At 36.2% G+C, this 11,795-nt stretch overlaps 1 protein-coding gene across 1 annotated transcript; it reads left to right on the plus strand.

Moving 5' to 3' along the window:
• The first annotated feature begins 4,101 nt into the window (after positions 1-4,101).
• On the plus strand, positions 4,102-8,416 carry LOC144346747 (transmembrane protein 35B-like). Its single transcript, XM_085505737.1, has 2 exons — positions 4,102-4,302; positions 8,021-8,416. The coding sequence occupies exons 1-2, from the start codon at positions 4,204-4,206 to the stop codon at positions 8,321-8,323; spliced, it is 402 nt and encodes a 133-aa protein (XP_085361863.1). The 5' UTR covers positions 4,102-4,203; the 3' UTR covers positions 8,324-8,416.
• The last annotated feature ends 3,379 nt before the right edge of the window (positions 8,417-11,795 follow it).

The raw sequence follows: 11,795 nt of genomic DNA on the forward strand, positions 1-11,795 counted from the left end.
ACAAAACACCCAAAAAGTGTTTTCACCGAAAATGAATTCCAGATAAAATAAAGTATTTCACAGTATATTTAAAAAAGAATCTACCACCCACAATGGAATTAATGTCCATTAGGGATTGACGATTACGAACTCTGAAGGGGAACGATAGCAGAATTGGAAAACTAAAATGGCGCTGAAAAAATCCTACAGGGATCAATAACTGAAGTGAAGCAAAAATATTTTGCACATTTTTTTTTTACAGGACCAGCCCTTATTCTCACTTCTTGCATTGCATCATAGCTAAAATAAACAGTTGAAATACAGTGACGAGTGACACCACTCTATAAAACCCACTTGAAATAATCCCTCTTCTGTATACCCTATAAGATGGTTTGCATAAAGCATGATCACAACTCAAATACGTGAACGCTATCGAACTTTGAATTAATGCGGTCCCGATTGGGGAAAATTCCAGCAGAGATTTGGCCGCAAAAATGGTTGCAGTTAGGGACGCACCCCGGGTACTCCCATGGTTGAAGTATACGAATATGCGTCGATGTTTTTTGATCCCATTCGCATGATCGAACCGATCTCTTTTACCCGCTATTAAAGATTTTAATTTCAGCAAAATTTAGGTCATTTTTTTGGCATTTACGCCAATTTGTGAACTAAAGGCGTCTCAGCGCCGATCTTGGTGCTCACTGTAAATATATTTATTGGTACGCCTCTGGAACGACTCGTACGGTTCTAAATTTATTGTGGTCCCTGGGAACTATACAGCAAGCCAGTATTAGTAACGATTCACAAGGCTAATGTACAAATTAAAGTTTTATTGTCGATCTATCAGTACGACTAGCACTAATGGGCTCATCCACAAACATTTATTGGATACAGTAATGCCGAAGTCGTGAAATGATTTACACATTCAAGACTTACATTATTCACAGTATAACTGCGTTTATAATTGGAACGTTACTTTGCATTAATATCTAACATATCACAAGATATAACAGTCATGTTACGAGCGTATTGGTCTGCGTAAGTGCAATTTTATTGTTATTTTGGGGGTCATAAGGCAGATTATTAGCATATAAAGGAACAAGAATGGTTCTAAAATGAATTCCTGGGAAGCACCGGATATAACATCCGAAGAGCAGTCCTCTAACATTTTCTGTTTGTCAGATAAATTGGCAATTAAGCAGAGAGTGAGTGAGATACACTGTCAAAGGTTATTTTTATCGTAAACAAACGTTAAACAAAGCAAAAATGTATATTGCCCGTAACTCGAAGTTCTTTCAACTGTTAATTTAACACAGAGTTACAATTTTGGCGCGGTTTCTCAAAATTAGGCGTGGTTTTAAAAACAGGGCGTGGTCATTAGGCGTAGTTTCTAAAATAGGGCGTTGTCATTTTCAGTAGTACGGGTAACTAAATCACAAAATGTCTATGGATGTATGATTGTTGTGCAACCTGTAAACAGGTATAAAAAACAACATTCCATGAACGGTGCGTGATTTAGCGAACTCTCACACTATGCGTGATTTGATGTCTGATACTATGCGTGATTTCAGTAAACTCTCACAGTGAACGCTTATAATATGCGCGAGTTCCAGTAGATCCGACCTTTTCAGAGTTGGAGTGGGGGGGGGGTCACTCTATATTAAAACCTTACACCATGTGCGTTCTTGCTAAAAAAAATAATAGGCCCCTAGGGCTGGCAGCACATTGGCAAACCATACACCCTATTGCGGACCAATGTAAATTTAGTACCCCTAGAGCAGACATATTGAAGAAAAAATACCCACTATTTCAGACACATATTGAGAACATCCTACCCCATACTGCGAGCATTCTCTGCCTTTTTTTGCAATCAAGTGGAGTGTGATCAACTCAAATAAGTTCCTGTGTATGCAACTCCGTAAGCATGATGGGACTATTGACATGATAGTGAATATGATCATTTATTTAATAGTTTAATAACAGTCCCTCTATCACGTGATAGAGGGACTGTGGTTTAATACACAATGCACACGACTTTGCCAGGATTCTTATTCCATCAGATATCATCACGCAATTTTATGTTCAGCCCCGAGTGACTTTGGCATGAATACAGGGTAGAAAATCCAGAAAAAAAACAGGAGCTGGATGCAAATGAGACCGAGGTGCGAAAGAAGTTTCGGAAGTGTGGATGACACTGGGGAATGACTTTCTGTATGAGGCTTATTGTAATCGACGAAACGAAACAAAACGGAATAACACACATAATGAAAATTAAACTGTAATCAGTGAAAATGGGTTTTATACGCACAATATTTACAAAATATTTGCCGAAAATAATAATATTTAATACGTATATGGCTCGTTTCGCTAATTACAGATAATCACAAATCACTACAATATTAACAGCCGTCGGTTTAAACTTGACCGTGACCTTTCAGTAGTGTATATATAACAACATAAAACATATTCAAAAATCTGTAATCAGCGAAACAAGGGTCTGACACGTACAATATTAACAATTGTCGGACAAAACATGACCAGTATATTTACCTTGCAGTCGTGTATAACTCAATGAAACATTTGCTGAAAATAACGGGGATTTTATGATTAGTAAATGGTTCGTTTCGCTAACTATAGATAATTGTTTTATGAAGTTTTATACACGACTGAAAGTTAAAAATACTGGTCATGTTTCGTCCGATATTTGTGATTATTGTATCTGTAATTTAATAAGACCCTGTTTCGCGTGATTGCAGATTTTCGATTATCTGTAATTAGCGAAACGAACCATATACTGATTATATTGTTATTATCGGCAAATGTTTTATTACGTTATATACTCTTACTGAAAGGTGAATATACTGGTCAAGTTTCGTCGACAGTTGTGAATATTGTACGTGTCAGAGTGTATATACATGTAATAACATTTGCCGAAAATAACGGGATTTTAATTAGTAAATGATTTGTTTCGCTAATTACAGATAATCGAAATCTGTAATCAGCGAAACAAGGGTCTGACACGTACGTGTCTTGTTTCGCTGATTACATATTTCGATTATCTGTAATTTGCGAAACAAACCATTTACTAACTAAAATCCCGTTATTTTCGGCAAATGTTTTATGTTATTGTATGAACTACTGAAAGCTAAATATAATGGTCAAGTTTCCACCGGCAGTTGTAAATTTTGTACGTGTAAGAACCTTGTTTCGCTAATTACAGATTTGTGATTATCTGTAATTAGCGAAACAAGACATATACGTATTAAATATTATTATTTTCGGCAAATATTTTGTAAATATTGTGCGTATAAAACCCATTTTCACTGAATACAGTTCAATTTTTATTATGTGTGTTAACCTGTTTCGTTTCGTTTCTTCGATTACAATAAGCCTTCTCCGAATGCTCGTGTTGGAAGTGGCGGGTAAGTCTCAGTGGGAAAGTAAAGGCGGACGTTTGCGGCCTCGTCGGGGCTATGGGTCCGCCGATTCGGGGCCTAGGGCGGTGTATGAGAGTGGTTGTTGCGAGAGAGGGCCTACAGCGGGCGCAGCAACCCTGTGAGTTTATTTCTGGGGGCCTATTGCAGACATTAGCATTTTAAAGGGGGCCTATTTGCTTCTCGCGCGGGCCCGCTCTGGAAGGTGAAAAACACCCCGCTTTCCCGCTAAATTTGGAACGCTCATGGGGTAGTAACAGCATATAGAGTGAACCCCCCGGGGAGTTGACATATCGTTCTGTTCGGTGTTTTTACACTGTATTTCGAAAATGTTGAGCCAAGTGCCGCAATTCATTAATGGAATAAACACTATCATAGAAAGCCTCAATTCATGACAGGCTAGATGAGACAGTAGAGGAGGGTACGGCAGCAACTCGAGAGGCAAAGGGAGTAGTGGAGGCCGGTAGATACTCACTCGGATTATGAATTTCTGACTTGAATTAAATGTTGTAAAACGATTGAAAATAAATAAAATATTGAAAACTATAAAAAGGGCTGGTAAATTTCTACCTGTCCTGTTGTCTGGTAAACCATTTTGACAAATTTCAAACACTGCCATTTTGTAACTCAGTCTCCGTAACTCGAACAATTTAGCATCTCTTTACAACATACCGTTGTTGTCAAAGTTCGTGGGCGTGGATCATGTGACCATCACATGACTCAAGGTGCCCACACCATCGTCCACCATCGTATAGCTGTTCTGGCGTGACTTCATTTTCGAATTTCAAGGATGGACTACATGAAATACCTATTGTATGGCCTGGCTTTGCTGTACTGCCTCGCCGGGGTTGCTAAACTACTACCGCATGGTGCAGTAAAAGAACACCAGGTGAGACCAATGCAATGACCTCTCGTAGCAAGCACAGAAAGACATTACGTGTGAGGGTAGTTGACCTCTATGCTGGCTCCAACGCTCGTCAAAACAATATCAGTAAATTAGGCCGACCGCGCCTGCGCATATCGTGTTTATAGTCTCGTACATCGTTTAGTTTATCGGAGGGAATAAATAAATATAAAATTCGAAAATGAAGTAACGCCAGAACAGCTATACGATGGTGGGCGATGGTGTGGGCACCTTGAGTCATGTGATGGTCACATGATCCACGCCCACGAACTTTGACAACAACGGTATGTTGTAAAGAGATGCTAAATTGTTCGAGTTACGGACACTGAGTTACAAATAAATAAATAAATAAATAAATATTTATTTATTTATTTATTTATTTATTTATTTATTTATTTATTTATTTATTTATTTATTTATTTATTTATTTATTTATTTATTTATTTATTTAAGCAGGCATCTAAAGCATTGTAACATATTTTGCGAAGTACCAGTGAAAGATGAAAAGTACAATGGTTAACTTCTGTAAAAAAAATACTTCTAGAACAGCTATGGGTCCACAGCTCTTCTTGTGTTGATTTTTAGTCTTTGTGATGGTATTTTAGTAATTTCTGATGCATTTGGTTTCCTGAAATTAGTAGTGTTTTAAGATATTTCCATTGACTAGCGTAACACAATGGCGTCGCAAATAAAAGTCGATAAAAGTAAACCATTCCTTAAGCAATCAGACTTGCGGTTTTCAAAAAGAAGTCGAAACAATTTACATGGACGACATACAATCCGTAATGATTCGCTCCGCTCGACAATGTCGACAGAGGAGCTAAAAATATATAGAAAATGAAAAATGGTCAGTGAAGAAGTAATGGCATTAGATGTTAGAATCCTCAGCTAGATGTTCAGTACAATATCACGGGGGTATTCTTCTTCCTTGGGTTCTCCACCCTTGCCAGGGGAAAATCTCGTCTGGCCTCTATATCGCGTCCCCTTGAGGTACGGGATAGGGAAAGTCACTTAAAATTTACAGTCAAATAGACGCACACAACAAAATACGTTTCAACTCTCGTCTTAGTCGGTCAGTCAAGCACTCTATAAGACACAGCGCCCTGGGGAATAGTCCCCAAGACTATCGCAAGGCTGGCCCAAGACTAGCTTAAGACTAGCCCAAGACTGCCTTAGACTGCGTCTCTCCTCGTGTACTCGCCAAGACCAACTAAAACAACTTTATTCATTTTCAAAACCTTAACCAATTACAAAGCAGTAAAAAGACTCTAGGGCGTGTAACCTTCAATCATACAGCCAATCACACTAAGTACTGAACACGTCATATCTTTTGATTAATCGTTCACTACATTAATAACTGCGAATACCAACTGTCAGAAATAGTAGTCCAAATAGCGACGGTTATATCGTAATTAGTTCCAAATCACTGAGTCGAGTTCCGTCCAGGACCTCACATGGGCCAAAACGATGACAAACATAACACAGCCATTCGCCAGTAATCAGCTAATTAAGTCGATTAACAGATACGTGCAAACAATTTCATCATAACAAAAGGACATTGAGGACAAAACTAATTCATGCATATTTCCATTACAAAACTCAACATTTCATTATATATATGTTTGGTCGTCAATGTGTTTTTGTGCTAAGTATCTGCTGGCTGATGAACCTAATATAATCCCTACTGCCATTGCTCCTTCAATGAATTTTAAATTCCTAGACATTTTTGGATGAAATCTAGACATGTTCCACTCGTTTATCTATGTAGTATATACTATCAGCACGTGACCCCAAAACGACTAATAATGCCAAACTGCATGACAACCCGAAACATTAATACCATGCAGAGAAAATTGCCTACAATTGAACATCCGCTCGTTACCTATAATTGAAACAACCCGCGAAGAAAATAAAAGTACGTGTATGTCGAATTTTGAAAATGATTTTTTATCGCGATTTATGAAATGAAATATGCAATTCACAAACAAAATCGCGTTTTATCAAAATGAAATGTATATTTTAGAAAAAAAAAAATTTTTTAATAATATTACAGCGTATGTATTATACATATTCGCGCAATGTCGTTGAACCAATGTTCTAAGATGTTTCACTTGCCGAGTAAACTACACATGTACGAGATTTCAGTGAGAATTTCTTTGAAACGACAAACTGAAAACAAATAAAATTCACAAAAGTAGCCGACTACTACAAGTTTAGATCTATTTGTCGATCCACCGGGCACGTAGTATGTCAGGCTGATGAGGGGAAATTTTCCACGTTACGGTTACTCTTATTTAGTTATTTATTAAAGTTCACTCCAACATTGCATTGTTCAACGTGAGTGGTTACCATGGCAAACAGACATCGCGTTTGTACTTATAGTTGACTAGGTATAAGCAGTGCTATCATCGGAAAACCGGAAGTTGCAGAGCAGGGAAGGTCGCGTAGGTATCGACTGTTCGGACTCCCGCATGTAGTCATTAGCAAAGCTATCGAGGGCCACAGCAAAACGTACTGTTCCATTCGTTGGAATGCTCGCTCTGATTAGATTACAATTTTCAACATAAATCATATACGCCGTACACGAATTTAACGATGAATAACTCGTAACCATGGTATTAATTAAACACGCACGAAACTATTGTGGAACCGAATTTCAGGCATTTGTGGCCGTGCTAGATTTTGTTCCAATCTGCCCCATGAATAAAATATTTACCAGTTATGTTTGTAATGTAGTGGGAAGGCTATGATGAAATCTTTGAATAAGACCTCTTTGTTATCACATTCAAAACTACCATTTACTATATATTTTAATAAAGCCAAGATATAGAGGGAAACGTGGACTATACTGCATAGTAATATAGCATTTCCTTGAACAATTTACATTACACAAAAATGCGACCTGTTTCATATATTGTACTGTGTGTAGTTTTATCACAGGGATGTGCAACACACCTACACATGTGGATATCCTTTTCATGTAACCCCAGTTATAATCCCTTACAGTAACCGAAACGTCCATTCCTACATTCGTTCCATCAGCCAAACGTGATACGGGGTATTTCGTATTATTTAGTTTAAATCGTATTATGCGAGTACGACTTAATTATATTATTTACTTCCTGGCGGAAAAGGTGGCTGAAACTTCCTACCCCTATGCTTCCTCAAGTAATCGACAAAGTATAGTAATGGGTTCCTAGTGATCTTTAAAATCAAATCAAATTGGCAGACATGTCAACTATGAGTCATGTGACACTTCATTTGTGTATGGTTGAGTTGTGTTCTCCTGGAAGACATTTTTGTAAATTTCACAAAAAGCCATACACAATTTTGGCACATACAGGGCGCGGCAAAAATGTACTTTAGTTGATAGACGCATTTATTAAATATAGGTTCCTTTCATGTAATTGTGATCGACTCAAGACCTCAACATTGTCAATGCAAATGCTGTGCGCACACGCCTTCACTCATATGTGAATATGACGTAGTGTATGTCACCGCCCACTTATTCAAATTAAATCACGAGATGATTGGATCATGTTAATATTAATTTATAGTTACCATGGTGTCGCAATACTAATGCTGGATTGGTCAATTTGATTCCAGCAGCTATAAGATATAACGTCCACATGTTTCTGTTCCACATTGAAGAATAACTTATTATCCGAAGCGTGATGAATTAATTGTTTTTATTTATTTTCAGACCAAAGACTTTGTGAGATTTGCATCAGTTTTTCCTCTGAAAAATTTCGGTGTTCACCCAAACCCCGCCACCTTCCAGTTCGTCATAGGTATAGCTGAGATGATTGGAGGCGTACTACTTCTATGGGGACCAATCAGAATGAAGCAAATAAGTGCGATTGTCTTATTGGTTATTATGGCGGGTGCTACATGGACATTGTTTCAGCTCGGCGAACCAATCGGTTTTGTGATATTTCCAGCACTGTGTGGTTTGGGCTTGCTTGCACTTCTTACAAACCGGAAGTCAAAATTGAAGCTAGAATGATATGGTGTGAATACACTTTCTATTTTTTTTAACTTAATATGTAGTAAAATGGACAATGTCCATGAAACAATAAAGAATTGTTTTCAACCTTTACCAAGGCTATTTTACTTATAGGACTTTCTAATGTAATGTCATCTATTTAAAAACAAACAAAACAACAACAAACCCACACTCTTTGCTTGTATTTCTATAGTTTACTATGACATGATAAGCCCAGATTTGTGAAAGAAACTTGAAACGTCAGACTCACAAACAACATTATGAATGTAAACCAAAACTCTACCTATTGGCTCCATTTGTAAAACGTGCATGCTTTTCAATTTTTTATATTTTTTATGGAAGGTTTAATTGTAGTATGAGACTTGTATAGTTTTGTCCATGGGAATTGTAATAATATATTACAGTTCGAAGGCTGTACACTAACATAGGAGTCATTCGCGAAAAAAAGCATAAACAAGACAGTTAAGTAAGCGGCATTTGTAGTAGTACTTTGATTTTCGCTGATTTCATATAATAAATGCTATACATTGTTATATTTTAAAATTTGATTACGCCCCAATATATGGATGCGGCTGGGGTTCACCATAATTTTATTTCAAGAAAACTTAGTAAAACCAATTCCCCATATCTCAGTATCTTGCCGGACGACATAATGAGAAGCACATACACATAGATATTTATGTATATATGTACATACATATATATAAATATTATAATGAAATCGATATTCTGAAGCTGAAAGCTGAAGCGGATCTGTTTAGAGACAGTCCCAAGAACAGCAGAATTGTACATATTTACACAATCTACCAAAGACGCAACCATCATTAATAGAATACAATCGCAAAATGTGGAATTATCGATGCTGTGAAATATGGTTAGCACATTATTCTCCGTATATTATCTTATCGTGTTTTATTAATATAACCAATGTTTACAGGACTTGTCGCAACTTTATTGTAAATATACGAGTAGCAACTCCGTAGCAACTCCATAATAATGCACTTGATAGGTCAATAGTTCACACACATATTGTTGAACTTGTTACTGTTGATACTGCGCTGTGATAAATATGCGTTTCAACATTTAACAACATCAAATGCCTCCCACGTGTTTGATTTCCGTAAACTGAGAATATAACAGAATTAATCATAGTTGTTCATTTCGTTGGCTTCTCTAATTACATTTGACATATACGCCATGCTGATTTCTATTTCATAAATGTGAGATTCAGACACTATGTTTAGACGCATAGTAACACATGGCAACTAAAATCCTTTAAACAAGACAGGAAAAGCTTATATGACAGCCGGAATTGACGGCGAGTGGTAATATCGAAATACGTGGGAATGCAATCATTCCCATTGCATGTTTGGTATTTTGAACTCTGTTGCCTGGCAACACTTCACGAGATGGCTCAAAGGATAGTGCATATTTGATTTTTGAATTGACTAATAATATTAGTTTTTGCATAGCCTATATTCTGATACCACTATCGAATTTGATGTAAGAAGAAAAACGAAGCTTTCATAAAAGTCACTAGCGACTGTGCTCATACCTATACAATAAACCCGGTGAGAGGTTACAATATTGGTACTACAGAGGATCTAAACCAAAAGTATTACTTTGATTACAACTTCATTGATATTGAAAAACCTTAGTAAGGCCATCACAGGTGACGATCGCATAAAACCAGTCAGCAAACAGTACTATGAAACGGAATATAACTTTACAGGATTTCGGAACTTAACTTACAAATTGCCCTTTAAAATGTCAATGGAACACAAACTTGGGTTTTCAATTTAAGTTACTACATAGGATACTTTATACAAACTGTGACCTGCCCAAGAGAACTATAGATGTGTCTCCATTATGTACATTTTGTAATGAACAAAATGAAACAATTGAGCATGTTTTTTATTCTTGTAGACTCACTGAGACTTTCTGGAATGAATTTTATAATTGTTTTAAGCAAGCTTTAGTTTTGAAATATGTTATATTTTGAAATATTTCTTACTCTGATTAATAACAATCTACTGTTAATTACAAAACATCATAGTATATTCAACAAAGATGAAATACAAACCTTATTTTCCACTCTTTAAATTTTGGGTCAAGTCAAACTATCATCTTGAGTATGAGATAGCAAATGAACAAGATAAACTAGAGGTGCATTGTGGGAAATAGATTACTATACTAGAATTAATTAATGAATGAATGTATTCAACTGTGTAATGTAATCCCTATGATGTAATGTTGCCAATAACATATAAAAACAAAACAGTGAGAGGTTTGTGAAATATATTACCTGTAAGCCACCAGAAAGCCAAAATGCAATCAGACCTCGATTTGTTTTTGAAATGAATTATGTATATTATAAGCCATTTCCCAGCGATTCCATGGCGATTTTTTCTATAATACTTACCATGAATACTGACATTGTAACTTCTTTCCAGACACATTTACTGAAAACGCATAGAATAATTATGGCAAACGTATTCAAATATTACTTAAATATTTTACGTCCATTGGTTAGTTTAAACGCAGCACACTGGGAACGCCCAATAACTCAAACTTTGTGACTTTAGATAGTGTCCACCCCTAGGCTGTTGCATTGCATCATAGAAAAGAAAATACATGTTGAACATAATATTAAATTACAACTCTAGGAGACATACTGCCGTAGCGCAATACCATGACAGGTGCATGCATAATTGAAATAAAAACTGAACAAATGTCGTTTGAGAACATCTAATCTGAATTCCAAAATATACACCACGTACATCACCAATATTCGATTCTATTTTTGTAATATTTAATATTAATCCTAGTCAAATTATATGCACAGGATAAAGCCCGAGTAAGAAGACTCTTCTGGGATACAAAATCCGATTCAAGAAAAAATTTTGAGGCCGCAGGAAGAGGCAGGACATTTTATAGTCGTAGAAGACTTTCTATTCTCAGAGAGTTCTCGTACGAAGGTGTATTTGACCTAAGATTCACCTCAAATCATCCATAGATATATATTTTAGTCGAAAATCTCACAGCTTTGAAGGCATTCAGTGGGCCCCGTAAACAATTCTGCATGAAATTCTCAACGGGAAAAAAACAAACAATAATTTAAATAATTGAAACTAGGAAACAGGACAATATATGTATATTAAAGTCATGCAATGAAACATGCGTTATAATTAAAATGTCTATAATCATGAAACAATATATTACTGCCTAGAACAAAGTATGACTACAGTTTGTTATTGTATTTTAAGAGCGATGCTGAAATTGTATATGAAACCGTTCCTAGATGCATCTAATGAGAACAATCAAAATAAGAAATAATGAAAATAACAGCCCAACAGATAACATAAGACAGTACTATTATTTAAAGATGTTAACACAAATCTTCAAACAATATTGTTTATATGGATGTTGATACATGTGTGGTAATTATTACAACAATTTAATATAGTAAATG

The sequence above is a fragment of the Saccoglossus kowalevskii genome, chromosome 11 (genome assembly GCF_978046115.1).
Source record: "Saccoglossus kowalevskii chromosome 11, keSacKowa6.1, whole genome shotgun sequence".
Taxonomy (NCBI): Eukaryota; Metazoa; Hemichordata; class Enteropneusta; family Harrimaniidae; genus Saccoglossus; species Saccoglossus kowalevskii.

Coding starts and splice junctions, on each gene's coding strand:
- LOC144346747 (XM_085505737.1), top strand. CDS start 4,204: ATGGACTACATGAAATACCTATTGTATGGCCTGGCTTTGCTGTACTGC. Junction 4,303..8,020: donor GTGCAGTAAAAGAACACCAG/GTGAGACCAATG, acceptor ATTTATTTTCAG/ACCAAAGACTTTGTGAGATT.